Source organism: Phyllostomus hastatus, unplaced genomic scaffold, assembly GCF_019186645.2.
Source record: "Phyllostomus hastatus isolate PE091 unplaced genomic scaffold, TTU_PhHast_1.1 phas_contig_283, whole genome shotgun sequence".
Classification (NCBI taxonomy): domain Eukaryota; kingdom Metazoa; phylum Chordata; class Mammalia; order Chiroptera; family Phyllostomidae; genus Phyllostomus; species Phyllostomus hastatus.
Genome location: NW_025333833.1, coordinates 14,788,977 through 14,810,145, shown reverse-complemented (window position 1 = coordinate 14,810,145; position 21,169 = coordinate 14,788,977). Strand labels below are relative to the sequence as shown.

The 21,169-nt window shown below is 50.9% G+C and overlaps 1 protein-coding gene across 2 annotated transcripts in view; it reads left to right on the top strand.

Annotated features, from left to right (window-relative positions):
* SMYD2 (SET and MYND domain containing 2) overlaps positions 1-21,169 on the top strand; it is a 50,418-nt gene that overhangs the window by 19,907 nt on the left and 9,342 nt on the right. For both annotated transcript variants that reach the window (XM_045838725.1, XM_045838726.1), the window contains exons 2-7: positions 747-810; positions 9,801-9,911; positions 12,513-12,573; positions 13,270-13,394; positions 18,207-18,274; positions 20,826-20,928. In XM_045838725.1, the coding sequence (XP_045694681.1) occupies positions 747-810; positions 9,801-9,911; positions 12,513-12,573; positions 13,270-13,394; positions 18,207-18,274; positions 20,826-20,928 (532 nt within the window). The remainder of the gene's footprint in view (positions 1-746; positions 811-9,800; positions 9,912-12,512; positions 12,574-13,269; positions 13,395-18,206; positions 18,275-20,825; positions 20,929-21,169) is intronic.

The following is a 21,169-nucleotide window of genomic DNA, read 5'->3' as shown; positions in this document are numbered from 1 at the left end:
AAGCTACGTTATCCCTGTTCTTTACGGGAAGCGAATGATATGGCGGCGCACAGGCAGTGTTGCCCTGGTTAGGAAGAGGCAGAAGAGTCGCCCAGTAGCACACTGAGAAAGTGGGCGTATGGACCAGTCGCATCCAATCATGTTTTATTCAAGGGCATGTCTCCACCGCTGGGTCGCATTTGTCTCAAACTCGGCTCTCTGGACATTTGAATTATTGACGTACTCAATTTTACCTCCTGTTTCACTGGTGTCTCCGAATAATAAAGCTGCCACTCACACTGCAGTTTGCAATGTACCCCCCGTCCTCTGTCTTTGTCAAGTGAAGCCTCCGAAATGGTCTGATGTCTGTCCCTCTTTAGCAGGTGAGCCAATCAGGACCTAAGGGCCTTTGACGTGCCCCAAACCCCTGAGGAATAGCGCAGGTGACGTGGACAGCTGTGTGTCCCAGCCCAGGCGCGCGAGTCCAAGAGTGTGTTGCTCGCCATTTGGGAGAGCGCCCTTCACGCTGTCAGGGTTGGGGGGCGGGGGATGGCGGACTGTGCGCTGTTTGACCAGCTCACTCCTCCTCAAGGGCCGAATCTGGTCAAAAGCTCCTTTGGGAAAATGCCACTCACCAGCGGGAGAGGAAGGTAAGAGGGACCTTGGCTCTGCTTCCCGACCAGATGGCTTTGATTATCGCGTGATAAAAATGTGCGGCTTCGCGCGTCTGTGCCTCCCGCCACTACAGTGCCCTTTCTGTTTTTAAGGAAAGAAGGATTGTCCAAATGTGGAAGATGCAAGCAGGCATTTTACTGCGATGTGGAGTGTCAGGTAGGTGCCGGGCCAACTGGCAGGGAGGGCCCCGTTGCCTGTGGAAATCGGGACCCCCCGCATCCTTCTCTTCCTCGTCACAGCTTCCCCCGTGTCCTCCTGCAGCCAGGGCCGGAAAGCTCTGCTGTGGTGGAGGATGTGGCTGGACACCCCTGGGTGCTGGCCCAGGACCAGGGCAGTAACATTTAGGGGCCCATGTGTAGGACAGAAAAGAGGAGCAGGAGGCGAAGGGGGAAAGACACGAGGATAACCACGTTGGGCACGAGCAGGTGTGTCTCCAAGGTCGACAGTCCGCCCGCAAGGCCACCGGCAACAGATGGAATGTGCAGAGATGACCGATGAGCAGTGTTAAAACACTGTCTTTAAATTTTTTTAATTTTTACCTTGTAGGCCTGTATTTTTATAAATCCCTCTAGCAGGCCACACGTCACCCTTGGGCTGTTTGAGCCCAGCCTGGTTCCAGCTAGACTTAGGTGAGCCCCGGCACCGCCTTTGACCGGCCAGAGAGCGGCTGCTGCAAACTCGGACTGGGAGCTGGGGCTGAGCAGGGTCAGGAGGCTGGCTACGTGCGGAGCACAGCCCGTCTGGTTGGGTGGCTAAGTCTCGAGGGGCCCCTGTGCCACGGGAATGGGGAGCTTAAGGAGGAGCTCGGAGGAAGTCTTGCAGGCTCATCGGGGGACCAGCAGTGGTGTCTTCCAAACGCCCCTGCTAGATACAGTTTCCCAAGTGTTCATAGGCAATTCCACAGAAAAAGCGTTCCAAGTTCTGACGACCTGATTTTGGGGAGACTATGACCTTTGATCTCTGTATACTTTCTCCAGTCTATTTTTTTTTAATGGGAACCTATTAATACACCTTGGGAAATGCTGGTGCTGTTACACAGTGTCTCCAGCTGACAGGGAGTGACTTGGAGGCATTCACTCCCCCCCATCTACCCTTGATTACCCACTATTTTATCTGATTCCTTCTTCTCTCCCCAAGCAGTTGGCCTCCGAATGTCCCCATAGAGCATTAGGTGGCACTGGGAGAGGTTGCTAAGCCCTTATGTCATCTGACTGTGGCACTCCAGTCGCAGCGGGCCCTTGCCAGAATGCAGCACAGGCTGTGCCATTGGCAAGGGAGTGGCTCCCTTGGCCCCGAAGGCCACACGTACTGCCTGCCTCCCTGGGTGTCCCACGGCAGGCTTCCAGGGGTGGTCGACCCGGGCGACAGCGAGAATGTAAATGGGCTTGTCATTGAGTGTTCGGGGAGTGTGCCTTCTTCTGAGGAGGAGAGATCGTGCTTGGCTCCCTCCAAGTGTGGCTAGACTACCCTGTGGTTGGACTGCTGCCGTGGTGGGGGGCATCTCGAGCCCCGGGACTTCCACGGTGTGGTTCCAGGCCTGACAAGTTAGCAGTTTCTATATTTAAGTTAAACACTTCTAGAAAAGTTGACTCATTACGTTCCGGTTCTTTAGACAAGCAAGGTAGTAAATCACATACAGTTCAGATGATATGACACAGACCGGCAGGAGGACGTGAGCCCCGCTCTGCATTCACTACCTCTGTGAACTTGGCAATGCCAAGGATGTCCCTGCGTCCCAGTTCCTTCATATGTAAACAAGGACAGCAGTGCCCATCATTACGAATTGTAAGGACCAAGCGATACGATAAATGTGAATGTTCTGTGTAAACTCACACTGTGTACAGGTGTGAGGGCTTGTGGAAAATAATGTTGCAATAATTCAGGCGGGACCAAAGCTGAGGTTTATGCAAAGGATAAAGTGTATGGCGTACTTTAGAGGTAAGGGGGCTTTTTTTTAAGCTAAGAGAAAGCATGGATTGTAAGACCTTGGGAACACTAGTGGTATGCACTGTACGGCTGCTGCTTATCACAATACAAAATGAGTCTTCACTTCTGTAACTGTAAGCCCTGCGTTAATAGGGAACATCAGGATGCGTGAGGTGCTGAGCTACCTACCTCTGGGTGTCTTGAGCCTGCTGCTAAGCTCTCTCCCTCCTCACTCGGTGAATTTAATAACGCCTCACTCGGTGGCATTATTCTAATGAATCACTACGGTGCATGCCGGGGTTTTGAGGTGGCCACGTGGTTTCCCCTGCCTGGGAGGCAGGACCTGGTCTCCCAGATTTGCCGACTCAGAACCTCACAAAAGAGCACACAGTGAGGGGCGCCCTCTCTTGGGGACCAAGCACACCAATCCGTGTGCCTGTTTATTACTCGACAACAGGCGGATGACAGTCCGTACATTCTCTTCCTGTAGTCAAATTGTACAGGTGGTTAAATCATAGTGAGATTGCTTGGAGAGCAAGGGACCCCCGGATGGAGGATGCAGTCTGGTGACTAAGTCGCATTCAGAGGCCTTAGGCCGGGACAGCTTGCTGGGTTCAGCCTCAGGGCAGGTGGAGTCTTCCCTGCCCCTCGCCCAGTTCCTGGGCCCGGGCACCCTCAGCCCTGGAGAGTACTCGTGCACTTCAGTTCTTCGGTGCTTCTGTTAGGTGTCTGGTGCCCAGAGGACCCTCTTAGAGGACCAGTGATAACACAGCTCCCGAAACCCCTTGTTTCTAAGGGTGCTAGGCTGGACTCGACCTGTAAGTTCCATTTCGGCTTCATCTGTCTCCTGTGGTTGAAGGAGGAGGCTGGTGGTCTCTAACCTTTTCCACCCTTTAGTGCCGAAGGACTGAGCCCGTGCAGGGCAGTGTGGTGTGAGGAGACAGAGCGTCCTAAGGATTAAGTAACAGGAAGTGCCTGGAAACCACTGGCCCGAAAGGGCTTTGCTTCTTTGCTGGGTAGGCACAGGCTTCAGGGAGGAATCTGAGGCATTTGCTCTGGATTAAGAAGCTCTCCCGGGATTCCGCCTGAGGGAATGCTTGGGTGGGGTCAAAGCAGGGGCTCTGCCGCAGGACAAAGATAAGACTAAGGGAGACCGGAGTGGCTACCAGTGTGAGGAAGGTGCTTAAGTGATTGAGTGATTCTCTGCTTATGTTTAGCGAAACAAGCCAGGCAGTGAAAGACGAATACCATATGATCTCATCTTTAATAGGAACCTAAATAACAAAACAAAGAAACAAGCAAAATATAACCAAAGACACTGAAATAGAGGACAGGCTGACGGTGACCGGAGGGGAGAGAAGAGGGAATTTAAGGGGGACAGTGGGAAGGGTTCACAGGAACAAACTTAAAGGACACATGGTCATAAACTAAGGGGAGGGTGGTAATGGGAGGGAAGTGGGGGTGGGTGGGAATGGGGGACTGGATTGGGAGTAAAAAAGGAGAAAACTGTATTTGCACAATGATTAAAATTAAAAAAAAAAAAAAAAAAAGAAAGCCTAGCCCTGGTCCCTAGTCCCTTATCAGGGCCTTCGTCACAGCGAGGCCCCACCCCCCTGCAGTCCTCAGGGCTCAGTGCCTCCCAGCAGAGGGTGGGACAGGAATGAAGATTCTCTGGTCCAGCCTGTCCGTAGATAAGAAAGCCGTGTCCACCCTGGCTGGGGGACCTGCCTAAGGCCACACAGTGGCGAAACTGGGACCGGCCTTGGACTGCCCGAGGAGCCCTGTCACCACTTCCCGACACTGTGCGGGGACCCCCTGGGCCCCCTCAGAGGAGAGGCTCCGTGGGAGTGGGTCAGCGAGAGAGAAGCGGCCTTCAGTGGAGGAGCCCCTTCCCGTGTTTGCTTTGCCAGAAATCTCCCGAGAGTGCCAGCCACACGTCCCTCCCGAGGGAGGGATTCCGGTTTCCGGGGAGTGCGGGGACTCAGGGGGTCCCAGGCGCGCTGTCCACTCTCCCCAGACCCTTCTCGTGAACCCCAGTGCTTTAGGATCTTGCCGTATTTTATACAGTTTGGCCATGTCTTGTCCCATTTCCTTTCTCCTCTTCATTCACTTCACCCAGCGTGATCCTGCCAGAGGAAGTGTTTTAATTGATGATGCATAAAAGGGTAATGGGAGGGAAATATGAATGAAATAGAAATCCCTTTTTAGTTAGGCTTGTTTTGTGATCTGTGTGTGTTTTAATGAACTATATTTATTTGTATAGGTATGCCTAGAAAGCTAAATGTGTTGTTAACTCACTTAGACTTCATTAAATTGCACCATGACATATTTAGGAGAATAGTTTTAGAAAGTCAATAGTTTTAGAGGAATCACTGGGGAGTGGAACCTTCTAGGGTGTTATTTCTTAACATTAACAAACAGAAAAAAACTGGTTGTGTTTTATTAATGGAGGTGATGGGGTTGTGAGTGCCTTTGAAGGGGCATGCCATGGCTGGGATTAAAAGAAAAAAAGAGTATGTGTGAGGAGCATGTGGCTAAGGATGTGAGAACGTCCTTGACTTTTATCACCCAGAAAAAAACGGAAGTGTAGAGAATGTCTCAGAAATGGTCATATGACCCTGTCATGGTCCTGAGTGACGAGTGAGTGGGGCCAGAGTCAGAGGTTCCATCTGGGTTCAATTCACTTTGGTCTGGCAAACACAAGAAGCATCTTAAACGCAGCCACTCGTTTTTAAACAATGTTCAGAAGCGTTTTTGCACGTCTTAGAGTAGGAAAAAGTGTATGAATGACTCAGTGCACCCCATCACTCTTATGGGGAACACGAGACAAAGCACGTGTCCTCGTGAGGAGGGTCCAGCGGCGTCGGTCATCGCGGTGGGAGCCGGTCAGTGCGCATCTGCTTCCGTTTGCACTCCTTCTCTCGAAGGCAATGGCAGTGGGAAGCAGAAATCGGATGGCATTTTCTCACTCGTCCACATGTGAGGGAAGCCCACAGACCTGTGGACCAGTGGGCTGTGTCTGGTTTGAAGGCACCATGAGAACTAGAGAGATATCTAATGCGAGAATTAGAGAAGGGGACTTGGCAGGAAAAGCCCAGTGGCCTGAGCCAGAAAGACAATGTGTCCTTCGCTCTGCAGGCAACTGGATGACCTAACAACGACTCTTCTCTTCCAGGGCTGGAAATTTGGGCACCAAGAGACAATTTTGTAACTCTTTATGCATGCATCTCTAAGCTTTTTTGTCCATGCACAGAAAGGAAAGTCATGCAGAGTTGTTAGTCCATTGGCTTGAAAATGAATTAGAAGTTTAAAGGTACAAAAAGAATCCCTATCTTACTTTTATATAAGTTTACTTGTTTAAGTTTAGTGCACAAATAATCTGTGCTTCTTATAGAAGACTCAGAAAGTCTGGACTGCGAAAACAGGAAGAGTACCCATAATCTAGCCTTTCCAGAGAAAGTCACGAGTAAAGCTTTGGTATACATCTCTCTGAATCTTTCCTGTGCGCTTATTTGTATATTATTTTTCTGGAAAATTGGATTCGAGTTTACATAAAATGTTACAAAGATTGCAATCAGGGCAGGAGTAATAATAGCTTGAATTTTGAAGAAAATAGGATTAAAAGTTTTAGAAAAACTGGCAAATGTTTTAAAAAGCAGAAAGGGTTGCAAAATCACTCTGTGTACAAAGCAAGTGCTAATACTATATATATATATATATATATATAAAGGCTAGTCTAATTTTTCCTATTTTGTCCAAGCTGATTGTTTATAGTATCTTATGTGTAAAACTGGGGCACATTCCCTCAGTCAGGTTCTCCAAGATAATGTGGGCCATCACTTTCCAATGGAAAGTGAAAACTTACCATTATTCTGATCAGTTCCCTTGAAGAAACTTATTCTCGGGGTGCTGCACTCCCTGGAAGCTGCCCAGCGCCTGCTTTAACTGCTCGGTGGGATTGTGTCACATCCTGGGCACTCCTGCTTCTACCTCGTGGTTTCATGAAAGCACAAACTGCAGAAAGTCAAAGATTTCGTCTCTCATCCCTGCCTCTAGGGTCAGTGGCAGAGCTTATCGAAGGAATGAAGGAATGAATGAGTGAATGAGTGAACGGACCCGTCACCCAGCAGTTACCACCGTCTGCCTGAGGGGGCGCCATGTGTGCCAGGCACTGTCCTGAGTGCTCCTTGTGGGTGAGCGGATTCGATCCTCACACGTCCCTGTGCAGAGACAGGAAGGCCTGATTATCCTTTGCAGGTCCCGTATTTCTCCGTAGTCTTCAAGCTTTGCATCTGATTATCGCCGTTGGAAGGTGTAAGATCACAAGCTCAGAACTCTGGACCTGCTAAGTAACTCAGGGATCATGTTATTTGCGGCCGTGGCCGCGGCCACGAAGGGACTGAGAGGCCTGACTTGTGCCCCAGAGCTGCTGCCCTGCAGGGCGGGCGCGGGAACGCAGGCTTCACGACCTCGGACCAGCGACCTGCCTGCCCGACAGCCCTCTGCTCCCGCACCCAGAGCGCTCCTTGCAGTTAGGGTGCTCTCCGTTTGAGGGCGTTTACATCAGTAAAGGTCAACATGGTGTGTTATTTACAGCAACATTTATTTTGTGCTAAGCATATTGATAAATAATCAATAAATCACATTAAGAAATGTTAATATTAAACTTTTTTCTCCCAAGGGGGTCGTTGTTAAACACTAGAGACCTCACCTACAGTTCAGAAAACCAACATCTTTTTTTTTCTTTTATTTATTTTTAGAAAGAGGGGAAGGGAGGGAGAAAGAGAGGGAGAGAAAGGTGTGGTTGCCTCTCATATGGCCCCTATTGGGCAACCACAACCCAGGCATGTGCCCTGACTGGGAATCAAACCAGTGGCCTTTTGGTTCTCAGGCCAGTGCTCAACCCACTGAGCCACACCAGCCAGCGCAGAAAACCAGCATCTTAAAGGTCCTCTTAAGAAGGCCTTTGCTTAGAGATCTCAGGGTCATATGGACACTGGTTCTCGGGTGTTGATTATGCATCTGTCCCCAGCTGCTGTGTTCCCCTATTCCTCAGTATCCTCGGCCTTGAAGCCCTCTTTTCTCGCTCTCTCTCTGCTTTGCATCTGAGGAGGGAGCTGGTTTGCCTGCAAGGAGCTGGGCCTACCTGTTCCTACCTCTTGACCTCATCACTGTGCTCTTATTTTAGGCTTTCGCTACAAACAGATCCCCTTCTCCCTTGTGTATAATCTTGTCACTTCTTTGTCTGCCTGCTCTTAGGTATATTTGGCATGGTGTCATTTAACTCTGCAGATCGTGTAGGCACAGACCTTGAGCCAAGGGTCTGTGTCATGTACTGCATTAAATCATTGAGTGACACTGTGTCCTTCCTTCGTGGGAGTGGGGTGTAGGCGAGGAGGTAGGGAGACATCTTCATTCATTCAGCGGCTTTACTGCATGCCTAGGAAAAGTCAGGCACTGTTCTAGGTCCCGGGGTTATAGATGGGAACAAAAGAGACAAAGTTCCTTTACTTCCGTGGGGGGAGGAATACTAAGCTGGAAACTAACATATATGTAATTTATCAGGTGGTGGGAGGTTCTAAGAGGAAACAGGAAGTGCTGTTTTGGGCCGGGTGTTCGTGGCAGGTGTCTTGAACAGGTGCCCTTGGAGCAGAGACATGGAGTGGGGGGGGGGCGATACAGGTATCTAGGAGAGGAAGGCTCCATCCAGCCGGGAAATGCAGCACGCGAGAGAGGTCTTGAGGCAGGACCACGCTTGGTTTGCTCGAGGGACCCCAAGGAAAGTGTGGGGCCCATGTGCTCAGGAGCTGGTGGGAGTTGTGGGGCGGGGTGGGGGGTGACTCCCTTCACCTGTGGCCTCCCAGGTCCTCTCACCTGGCAGTGGACTCAGAGAGAGAGAGAGAGAGAGGGAGGGAGACACAGCTCCACGGTTGCTCTAAGCTGAGACACCATCAGAAGGCTCTGTGCCCGGAGATGGCATGAGCTGAGTTTCGTTGAGCAGGAGGGTGGGGCCGGCTGCGCTGCTGGCCACTGTCGGTGGGGGTCCGGGGTCGAAGGCGAGGTTAGTCACCGCAGAAAGAGGCGGTGATTCAACAGGGTGGTGAACGTCGGGTGTGAGGGAGACTGAGGCAGCAGGGAGGACTCCAGGTGCCTGGCCTAAGCATCCGAAAGAAAGCACTTGCCGTTTCTGAGGAGGAAAGCCTAAGGGAAGAATGGACAGCACCCACCTCCAGTGGGAGGAAGAGCGTCTGGAGACTGCCATCCGTGTACAAATGTGCTCTGATGTTCCCCAGATAAAAAATGGGCCCCCTCCACCCTGCACCCTGCAAAGCCCCCATGTCTCCCCATTTCCATGTCTCCCTCCCTCCCTCTCTCTGAGTCCACTGCCAGCAGCCTGTCACCCCTCACGCTGCCACACCTGGTGTTTGTCAGAGTCGGCGATGACCTCCACGGTGTCACCTCTCAGTCACCCCACATCGACCCTGTCACCAGCACTGCCCTGGTCACTCCCTCCCCACTCCTCACTCTCTCCCATGGCATCCACAGCACCTCCTGTCCTTGACCTCCCCCCGGTCTTCCCGGACCCCATGCCTCTCCACCCTTCCCATCCTGAGTGTGTGTCCTCCACCTTCAACCAGGACATAGAAGCTTCAAGACATGGCAGAGAAAGGAAAACCATTTTCCCGTTTCATCAAGTGAGTCTTCAGGCAGTCCATAGGGGCCCCCAGCAGACTCCCCGCGGGCCCTTCACGAGGCCCCCCACTCGTGTTTTGTTTCTGTCCCTATCAGAGGGGACGAGTTGCTGGGCACAAGCCCGGATGTGTGCCCTGAAGTGAGACCAGAGCCAGGACAGAGGGCCACATCCGCGGCTCGGACCCAAAGCCCTTCCCGAGGTGCCTCCACAGCTTCCCCGGATACAGAGAGGCGGGCGGGCGTGTCGTCCGGAAAGACGAGAGGCTGCAGAAGGACGCGAGACACTCGTGAAAAAACACAAAGCGAATTTTCGCATCCTGGCGACCTTGGCCGGGCCTGAGTGCATGTTATGCAACCCTGTCTACCTTAAAGGATGTTTTTCATCTCCAGCCGTTGTGAGCATCGTCCTGTTCTCCAAAAGGAAACACATTTCACTTGACCTCAGCCGGGGGGACTTGTTGCATCCTCTCTTCTCAAACTTCGTTCCAGTATGTGTGTGTTCAGAAATTTTTTTTTAACCTTCCCAGAAAGAAGATTGGCCCATGCACAAGCTGGAATGCTCTCCCATGGTTGTTTTTGGGGAGAACTGGAGTCCCTCAGAGACTGTGAGGCTCACGGCAAGGATCCTGGCCAAACAGGTGAGGGCGCGGGATGCCGTTCAAGTGCATTTTATTTTGTTTTTGTTTTTTTCCTTAAAGGTCAGAGGGACGAGTAACTGGCCAATGGTGATCATTTCTTGTTAATCCTTCCTGGACTGCATTCCCCACCGCGTCCGTGTGGACGGGGCTGGGAACAGAGCTCCAGCTGCAAGCTGGCCTGCCACCCACCCTCTGCAGCAGGGTGTCGCTCACCCCAGGCCAGGAGCAGGGCCCCAGCTATTACACTGTATGCCTTTTTAATGAGCTAGGATCACATAGAAAAATACGGCATTTCAAGGCATGAACACCGGATTGAAAACAGTGAGTGCATCGTAGGGAACCAGACTGGCCTGTGGAGCACTGAGGTTCCCCTCTCTCCTCTCTGACTCAGAGAGGGCACCCCGAGCCCCTGGCCCGTACAGTGTCCTGCCCTTCTTGTCTCCTTACGAGCCCTGTCTGTCTAGGCAGGGGAGGGGTGGGGTGGAGCAACGGGGGGGGCGGGCAGGCGGGCAAAGGAGAAGAGAAAGCAGTGGGCAAGGGGAAGCTGAGGGAACATGGCGGTTGACAACGGGTTCCTCCAAAGATGATGGAGGAACAGCCCGTCTGTTCTTCCTTGTTTGCTCAGTCCTTACTGATCACCGGTTAGTGAGACGCCTGATCTCCAGAGCACTGAGCTAAAAAGGGGGCAGGGAGCCACCCAGGACCTGTCCTTGTGACACAGTGAAATAGGCCACAGGAGACTTACAAGGTATTTTTGTCCACGGAGCTGCTTGCTAGTAAGCAGTTGGTGGCAGAGCCTGTGTACTGTAAATCTTTTTTATTTTTAATTGATCTTTAGAAAGAGGGAAAGGGAGGGAGAAAGGGAGAGAAACATCAATGTGTGAAAGAGACATCGATCGGATGCCTATCACACACCCCCAACCGGGGATCTGGCCTGCAACCCAGGCATGTGTCCTGACTGGGAATCGAACCGGTGACCTTTCAGTTCACAGACCAGTGCTCAATCCACTGAACCATACCAGCCAGAGCTAAATCTTTTAAAGCCGAAATTTCATCCACCTCTTCTTTATGCATCCCCCCTTTTAAAACTTTTTTTTTAATCTAAGCCAAATGTGATCTTAACGATTACCACACACCTGACCCCAGACTAAGTTGGGATCCTGGGCCGCGTAAACAGAAGTAGGTCATTTCCGAACTCTGAGCTCACCGTTCCGTTATGCTCAGCCGGGGTCAGGTGCTTGCCGAAATGCCACTGCGCCTGCTCAGGGGAGCCAGAGGCATTCAGGGCGCCTGCAGAAGGAGGTGGAGTCCTCAGACTTGTTTTCCCTGGAGGAGGTTAACTCTTGGATCCCAGCAGTCATCTTTAAGTACATGCAGAGCACTTGGTCAGAAGGGAAGGGTAGGGGGAGCTGGTGTGACTTGGGGAGGCATCCGGGTAAATGAGCCCTCGAACTAGATCCGTGAGCACCCAGGGAGGATTGGCTGACCAAGCTGCTCGCTCCCCCCACCCCCCCACCCCCACTCAGCGACGTTATTTATAGCGTTGTGGTTAAGAATTCCGAAGAAGCTGGTGCACTTTCCTGAATGAAAAGCTTTCCCAGGCAAAATGAACTACTAATCTTATAGAAACATACCCCGTGAATGGAAGATTTCTGCTCCCCAAAGGAACTGTTGAAACGTTTCCGCACCAGGAGGCTCCTCCGAATGCTATGATGAGTTTATACCAGTTTCATTCAACTTTTATTATAATTACTGCGACTCCTAATAGTCTATTAAATGAAAAGTTACCTGGCCACATTTTCATCTCTCTAGGACGCGGTGATTAAAAAAACAGACCATTTGTATTCCAGTAGCTTGCAAAGGATTAGGGGAGACAGGCCACCCAACTTCCAGGGGGAAGCTTAACATGTTAACTAGAGAGGTGAGAGCGCCCTGGTAGACCACCTGTATCCCCAAATTGAATAGCCAGATGACAAAGACGTGCCTCGGGCCAGCTCTTGAGCTCTGCGTTTGAACTCTTGTCAACACCAAGTTTATTCATGTCCTCAAAGCCTGGCGGGTTTACTATTGTTAGCTCCTCTCGGGATGTCTAGAACAAAGGCAGCAACACATTTAAAGCGAATCTGGGCTCACAGACACAACCCAAAGTGTTCCCTTTGAAACACAGAATTGGAGATCATTTTAGCTTATGCTTAAAGAAAGTGTAAAATGGATGGGGGGTTTGATTTTGTTCCTTTTCAGAAGGAGAAATAATCAATCGGCTGGTTCATCTGTAGACTCAGTCCTTTTCAAGTCGGGGCCCTTAAAAAGTTGTTTTCTAGCCGCGGTTCTTTCCCATAACAAGCATTTCTGAGCCTACTGTGTGCATAGCATTATCGGGGTGTTGGGAACACAGCAGACGCTTTAACAAGCTTTTCAAAGGAGTCTTTGGGATTTGGACCTCGGGCAAACGCTCTCAGAGCCCCAGCGGTGGATTCTTGGAGGGCTTTCTCTACTTCACGGAGAACTGTTGCTTTTTCTTCATGTCAGTGTAAAAGCGAAAGCGCACTTTGCCTTGGTCGCTAAAATCTGTACCTGTGTGATTTCTTCCCCAACGACTAGAAAAGCCACCCAGAGAGGACGCCTTCAGAGAAACTGTTGGCCGTGACGGAGTTCGAATCCCGTAAGTGCCTGGGACCGGCTGAGGAGTCGTTTTACCTCCACATCTAACGCGGACGAGGCAGGACTGGAGACAGGAAGGGACAGTCTGTCTTAGTGCTGCTGGTGGTTTTATAATCAATCGCTTTTATTTGGGCTTCTGTGCTCGTTTGAAAAATGACTAACTTTTTTGTCTGAGCTGACAGGATTACTCGGAAGTAATTAAGGGGAAGGAGGAGCTTGAGGAATGAACGATCGCACCCCGAGCTCTCTCCCGTGTACCCTCCTGGCACGCAGAGTATTTCTGGATCTCTGCTGAATTGCAGCCCTGCAAACAGCTGACGTCCTTAATGAAAGACTTGAAATCAGAAGCTCTCCAGCTTCTTGACCGAGACACAGATTGCAGGGCCAGCGTGGGTGGGGGTGGGGGGGGGGCGGCTAGAGTGCTCTGAGGCTGCTTCTCGGTCATCGCCACGCATCTCCAAGCTCGTGGCTAATTTCACGTCCTGAGTGACTTCTGGCTGTCAGAGGAAGAGAAGGAAGAAGTGGCATGCTTCTCCTCCCCTCGGGTTCATCAGTTAGGCCAGGTGATGGGCAAGAATATTTTGGGGGGGGGCTCCTCATATTTTTTCCCTCTCCTCCCTGCCATTTATAGTAAGAGAAGGGTATAGCCAAAATCCAGAGTTTTCTCCCCGGTGAACAACGGTGTGTCTCTCCACAGATCTGGATAAACTAGACAACGAGAAGAAGGATTTGATTCAGAGTGACATTTCTGCTCTCCATCGCTTTTACTCCAAGCACCTCGAGTTCCCTGACAACCAGAGCCTGGTAACGCTCTTCGCACAGGTGAGGACGCAGCCTCAGGTGACACGGGATGTAGCTTTTCCCCGCCCACGCGCCTGGTCCCAGCGCACGCTCAGTGAAGGGGAGCAGGAACAGAGGGGTGGCCTCTGTGAAGACAAGGCTCTGGACCTGCTGGACCGTTTCACACGGCCTTGCTAGGTGACCTTGAGCATGTCAGGGTCGGCTCTGGATGGGCCCTCGAGTTGATGGGGGGAGCTCAGGAAATTCACCTTCCCTCTGCCTCTAGTCATGGCAAGAACAGACGTGTGGCTGTGCCCCAGCACCACAGCACACAGTAGGCTCCTTGAAAAGACCACTTGCGGGTCCTACATGAATCTTTACTTTTCTCCTCTTAAACCTTCCATTCTGAGAGCAGTGTTTTCTATTCCGGCCGACACTGTCCTGGTAAAGCAGAGGCCAACACAGATGTCCTCAAGACAGAGGCCCACTCTGATGGCCCTGGGAAGGACCGTCCACAGGGAGGAGCCCTGGGGTGCCTGGGCACCGGGAGCCTTGTCAGAAATCTCTGGAGAAGCCTAGGTTTACCGAAAGCTGATTTAATACAGAATTAGAGAAGTTTCTACTCAAGAGCAACTTCCAAGCAATCGGAGAGCTGCCAGGCAGCCATGTGGAAGGCTACAGCTAGGTTCATTTAGAATAGAGCAGAAAGTGCAGCCGGCACCCTCGGCTTCGTGAGACTGCAAGGGTGGCCCTTCCTGGCACACCTGCTACCGGGGACTTCTCTCCCCAATACAGTTGTGTTTCCCCTGCGAGCTGCACATGTCACTGAAGGGGATCTTCCCAGAGAGAGAAACACCAGGATACTGCTCCAGGGTGCAAGGAGCTACATTCTCCTGCCGAACCTTTGTCTCTAGACACATGAGAGAGCTCAGGAGGAAAGTTGCACATTGTTCTTAGACCAGAATAAGCATCGGCTGTGTACCCCTTGGCCCATCAATTACATTTCCAGGCATGCATCCCCAGGAAGCAATCAGAGATTATGGGCACAGGCGGGCCTGCCATTTTTTCCTGTGGGGTTCTCTTTAGAGCCAAAAAAAAAAAGAAGGAAATATTATAAATGGCCACTGGTAAGAGTCTGGTAAATAAATTATGGCATATACTGTAAGTTATATTTTAAAGAATGTCTGAAGACGTGGACAACCATTGATGATATAACATTAAGTGTAAAAGCAAGATAAAAATGTGTCCAGTATGAGAATACGCATGCGTATGTGAAAAATGATTAAGTGGAAGTTCACAGTTGGTCATCTGCTGAGTTGTGGAAAATCTATGCTTTTTTTGCTGGATGATTTTCTAGATTTCTTACAATGTGCATGTGTCACTTAAGAAAATACTGAAAAGAAGAAAAAGATGAAAAAGCACCCACAATTCTCCCACTCTAAAAATTACGCACAGGAAGGCAGAAGGGAGTCTTTAACCCCCAGGAGTACGTTCTAACACTGGGAGGGCTTCCTTGGCGAGCAGATGTGTCTCTATTGTGTGACTGTCAGTTAGAAAACAACGCTGTTGCTCATTCAGAGCAAAGTGGGTCCAAGTTATGACTATTAAAGCAGTAATAATGAAAACCTTCCTATTTTTTATGTTATCATGATTTACAAGATACTCTTCTAAGCATCCTAAAACAGTGGATTTGGGTACCAATGGCAAGTTGAGGTATTGACTTCTCTTATTTTTTTTTTTAACACAAGATAAGTGACTTTTTCTCTGGGTTAGATGAAGCATGGTTATACGAGAAAGCAGAAGAGGTGAAATAAATATAAGTATCTTCTCCTCACTTCTAGCTGTGAAAAAAAAAAGGTAATTTCCCCCCCCCAAGACAGCAGTGCCTGCTGATGGCACTTCTCAGTGGTGACATAATAGGTATGGGGCCATATTTTCAGAATCAAAAAACCAAGGCACTTGATCCCACAAGCAAAAGTATATTTGTGGTGAAAATGACTCAGAGTCTTTGAATTTTGAACTGACTCAGAAAAATCAAGGAGACAGATATAAACATATGTGCATACACACACATACTCACTCTCACACACATAACCGTACGTAATTCCTTCCTTCATAGACTTCATATTCATCAATTCATAATATCCATCCTGAGACTGCATGCACACGCAAATACCCACACATATCTTTTTCATATGTAAATTTGGAAAGGGACATTCAGTATCCCCAAAGAAAACTCTGAAGCAAAAATGACGGGCGCTGTCCCAGCCCCCCACCATGCTCCGGCCCCGCCTCTCAGCCCCCCCCCCCCCACTGCAGGTCCGCAGTCCTAGCCCCTGAGCCCTCATTCCTCTCGGGGTCACAGGTCACGGGTCACGGGAGGGTGGCGCGGGTTACCCTGTGGCCCAGCCGCAGCTGGCAGCGGAAGGTGCTGCCCTCCCACCACGGCCGGAGGTGCGTCTGCTCACTGGGAACACCCGCACGGCCGGGAAGTGTATTTCTGGTACGCAGCCTCCACCCAGGCTGAGTGCTGATTGTGAGAACAGCTTTGGCAAGGCATTTACGCCCGATTTGACTTGAAAAAAAGGGACTGTGGCCCATGCCTCCCTCTTAACACCCAAATTCGTGCTTCTCCTCCTGGGATATTTCAGAAGGCAGGGAAAGCTGACAGGGAAACTGCTGAGCAACTTGGCTTAAACAGCATCACCGCCTCCAAGGAAGGAGCCGTGAGGACTGTGCTTCCAGGAGCCTTCACGCAGGAAGAAACACTCTGGCACAGCGTGCGGGGGAGGGCCGGGGAGCGAAGCACCCCGTGGTCAGAGAGCCTTCCAGCCTGCAGGCGTTTGGAGGCGTGGGCTGGTCCAGTTGAGCTCCACGCAGAGGAACAGACTAAGAAGCAAAGGAACAAATTTCCCAGCCCTAAGTTATCAGTCGCTAGATCAGTTTTGAAAACCGTTGCTAAATTGTCTCATTCATTCTGCGAACATTTACTGTTGTTTTGTGGGTACCAGATGCTGCAGAGGCATGTGAGTGTCCGGTCAGAGGCTGTGTATTTCAGTAGAGCATTCAGTACTTACTGCGGTGCTCTGTGTCCTGTTTGCAGTCCATGCTCCAGGACACTTGTTGAATGGATGAAAATCCTAACTGAACTCTTACCTAATGTTGATTGATGGTCACTGCTGGACGGTGGTTGGTTAATCCCCGATGACAGAATAGGCTAGGGTATTGAAGTTGGCACAGAAAACAATGGTATGCCAAGTCATCCGTGTGGAAATGCCCAGCACCTCAGGGTGTGGAAGACCGTGTTGTTCTACTGACCCTTGGTAATCTCTTTTTGTGTTGAAAATGGTTAAGTCCTGATTGGAAATATGTTGAATTGTAAAAACTGTAAGTCAGAGCCATCAGAGCCTTTACTTCTCTGTGTACCAAGATTCTCAAGCCTTTGACATTGGCCCTTTCTAATTTTTTAAGTAAAATTACCACATTAGCATTCATGGATCAGAACGATTTTCAGAGAAACTTGGTGTAGTGTAAAGAAACGCACGTGTTTCCGACAACTTCGCAGTCAGAATGTCTAGTTGGAATTCCAACTCCTTGTTTTCCCACTTGTTACTTATGTGGCTTTGACAAGTTAGAGAATCACTGACCACCTGGAGCCTCAGTTTCCACATCCGTGAAATGGGTTATGTCAGAGTAGCACTGCAGACGTGAGGGGGTAAATATGCAGCACCCGGCACAGGGCCTGGCCCAGAGTAAGTGTGCCGCGGATGCCAGTTCTCAAGAGCCCATTCGTTGGCCTGAGATGTACCAGTGCGGTGTCTCCCGTGTCGGGGAGCCCGGTCCCTGCCCCCCCGGGTGAAATCCTTCTGCAGGCGCCCCTCCCAGACAGCCTTGCTAGTGGCTTGGGAGGAGCAGGGCTCTCCGCTTTAGGTGCTGGCTTTGGGCCAGTCGCCACTCCTCCCTGGTCGCAGTCTCGCCGTCTGGAAAGTAGAGTCTGAGCCCCCTTCCTGCTCTGAAACTTTAGATACAAATGAAAGCACCCCGGAACTGTCTCCCGACAGACTGGCTGTTTCCTGAGGGCACAGACTGGGGCGCGTTCAGCCTTTGTGTGCAGCGCCCAGCCCATGAAAGTTCTCCATGAGTGTCTGCAAAAAAAAAAAAATGCATTTATGGAGCAACATAAAATCGGGGGTGTATTTTCCTGCTAGCACTGGGGAAGACTTCCGGAATGGCGAGGGCTGCCCTTGGTCTTTTTCAGTGTAACATCTTTTTTCAAGGATGGGCAAGCGGCCAGTGGTTGGTTGGGCTGGCCGTGAAGGGAGGTCTCAGCTCCTTAGTGCCAGGCCCCTCTGCCTCTCCAGGGGCGGATGGTTCCATCGGCCGTATTAAGGGCTTTGCTATTTACCACTTCCCCTGAGGAGATGGGTGCCGCGCTAAGTGACTTCATTTTTAACGGGAGAAAGTCAGAAAGTCGAGGACACGGGACTCAGAGATGGGCTCCGGATCACACTGCAGATAATGGGATTGGACTCCGGGAAGACTAACTCCCATTCAAATGTGCGGCGGGCTCTAGTCCTTGGCCCTTCGTGGTGTGCGGTTGGGTGGTGACCGTGTGTGGTGGGTAGGGTGCCAGGCTAAGGGGGCTTTCCCTGATAGTCCTGCTTTTATTTGCTTATACAAGAGGCTGATGAGTAAGTTTTGTTTGAACAAAGGATACTTGGCCAAAAGAAAGGTTGTAAAGTCACTAAACCAGACCTTCTTCCTTGTTAACTTGTTAAAAGTCAGAAATTAACAAAATGATTTCTATCCAGACAAGATTACACTCATTTTTTTTCTCCCACCTTCTCACCATAGGTTAACTGCAATGGCTTCACAATTGAAGATGAAGAACTTTCTCATTTGGGATCAGCAATATTTCCTGAGTAGGCTGGGTTTGACTTCGTTTCTTTTCTTTTTTACTTACTTCACACTCATTTGATTTAAAAAAAATAACCTACCTAACTGTGTGTGTCAGACATGAAACTCTAAGTGAATTAAGACCCCTTTTTAATTCCGCTAGATTTCAAAATGCTTCCCCTACGTTTAAGGATTCAAAGGTAGTTGTTAAGAGAACAGTTACTTGTTAAGTCCTGCTAGGTTGAGAGCTGTTATTAAAGAATATTTTATAATGTGCCCTGCTGGGAAATGTGCTTTTTTGCATACCTGTGGTTATGGAAATCTCTGGGTTCTTGCACTCAGAATGAAACATTAATTGCCAACCAACAATTGCCCATAGGCTTAGGTGAAGAACACAGGAGCTGCCTCTCCACCCGTCCTGTGTGAAAATGCCAGGGTAGACACAGCACGGTCTGGGGAGACGGTGCACTGAAGCAGTGAGCCAGGAGGCAGTTGCAAAGCCCTGTGGCTCTCCCTACTTCAGGAATACTGCAGTAACTCCAGAAAGGCTGGCCAGTTGACAAGTGGAGATCTTGACAGCTCCGACTTGAATGGGTGGCCAAGAATGGCTTTGCCATTGTCTTTTCGATGCGATGAGTCTTCTCAGAGTGCTTCAGCCCCCCCGAAGTCAAGCCCTGGCTTCACAGGGGGAGCGAGGGAGCCTTCCTGCACCCCCTGTCTGAGTTCACCCACGCGGTAGATTATTCTGTCCAAAGCGACATTGCTTAGTATTTATTTACTTTGGGTTGGAGCAGCTGTGGGACACCTGACACCCCCACGTGTGCCTGGGTGACACCTGGGCTCCGGGGGTGTCTGGCCGGTGTCACCCAGCTCTGTGCTGCGCACAGGTCTGAAGGACAAAGAATCTGCACTAGTCCGAGTCTCCTTAAGCAGCTGCCACGGGCTTCCCTGAACCCCAGAAACACAGTGTTTATTCCCAGGGGAATAAACAGTGTTGCCTGCGGGTTTCTGAAGTCCAGCAGACAGGGAGGAAAGAAGTGTTTTGGGAAGAAGCTCTTTTGGACTTCTGCCCTGGGGGAGAGGAAGGAGGAGGAGAGAAAGGCCACGAGACTCTCTTCGGGGGGCTGGCACTGACTCCGTCAGACCTGCAATGAACTTGAACGGCTGTTCTTTCAGCTCCTTGGATAAGACCAGAAGCGGGTGCAGAGCGGTATTGTCTGAGGTTTCAGCATTTTCAGCGACTGCCCAGAAAAGAACCACAGCAAGAGCAGGAGTGGCTTTAGGTTCTTGGCCTTCAGGGCATCCCCCCCAACCTTCCTTAAAAAGATGTCGAGGAGTCTGTCTTGAGTAGGAACACTTCATACCTCCTCTGCAGGATGGTTCTAGAAGTCTGCTCTGCCTTCACTAATGACTTTCGGTGCACCTGTCAATCGGATCTCCTGGGCCCCCACTTCCTGAGCAGCACTTGGTCACGAGCCGGATGGGCTGTAATTCGTGGTGCAGGGGGCCCGCCCCAAGGCCGAGACAGGGAAGATGCTGCATGCTGTCCCAGGTTCAAGGCCAGCGCCAGACTTCACTCAGCCCTCTGAGCAACTGGGCAGTGGGGGAAGGCTGTCCCCACCCCCACCTGGTCCACAACAAAACCCCAGGCAGCTCATCCTGGGTGGGCTTTGCAACCCCTGTGCCTTTTTTAAGTTTGGGGGCAAACAGGAGAGGGGTCTTGGTGGCCGAGGGTTCAGGCAAGTGCCAGTGGCCACCAGAGCAGTGGTGCGTATGGACGTGAGTGCCCACATGAGCCCCAGTTTCCAGGCAGATTTAATTGGGGGAAAAAAATCCCTTTGGACTGAAATCAGTTCGGCATTGTGATTTCAAAGGCAGCATTTTCAGAGATCAAGCATTTTTCCCCTGTAGTTTAGAAATTTCTGTTCTCAGAACTTTGACCTTGATAGAATCAGAAAGCTCAAAGCCCCTCGCACAGGCGCGTCTCTCTGTCCCCGCCGTCCCTGAAAAGCAGACAGCGAGCAGCAGGTGCAGCCGTGTCCCAATTTCCCAGATGAGCAAATTGAGGTGCCAAGACCCCAACGGGCTCCTCCAGGGCTCTCGGGGGATCACAGGCCCTCACGTAGGCAGCTGGCACCTCCCCCGGGGGCGGCTTCTCCACATCTGAAGAAAACGTGTTAGAAATAATCCACTAACATAAAAAAGCGGCTTGGAAAGGACCAGCCGTGCGTCTTGCACAGCGTCCCGTGGGCGGCGGTTTCCTGGGGGTGTCGGGTTGTAAGCCCTCCACCCAACAGGCAGGGGTTTCTGTGGGATTTGTTGCTGCCATTCTTGTTGTGGGGTGTTGTTTGTTTTCTGGCTTAGGTGTCACTGTTTTGCATGGCACATTTCACTGTTCAGTACTGGGAGCATTTAAGATGACCGGTGCACGCGGAGAAACCTCGTAGAATACGATGGTGGACTGTTAGGTGGTTTCGCTCACGTCCTGCAACGTGGCTGTGAGTTAGCAAGTGAGCAGCCAAGGATTTGCCTAGACTGTGTCACCGAGTAAATGGGGTTTTCTCTTCTGCTTGACAGCGTCGCCTTGATGAATCACAGCTGTTGCCCCAATGTCATTGTGACCTACAAGGGGACCCTGGCAGAGGTCAGAGCCGTGCAGGCAATCAGCCCGGGAGAAGAGGTGAGTGTGTGGCCGGGGTGGCTGGGGCCATGGGCTGCAGACGGCTGTCTTCAAAGGCAGGGCGAAAAGTCGCCAGAGGTGGCAGGATGGGCTGGGGGAGGTCGGGTAATCATGCCGTGTCCATCCTCGGGCCTCCCCGGGCCAGTGTCCACAATCGTGACATACAACTGGGGGGTCCCATGCATTTGGCTTCCATGTCATGCTCACCACTTCCATCCCAGGAAAAATAGGACAGAATGAA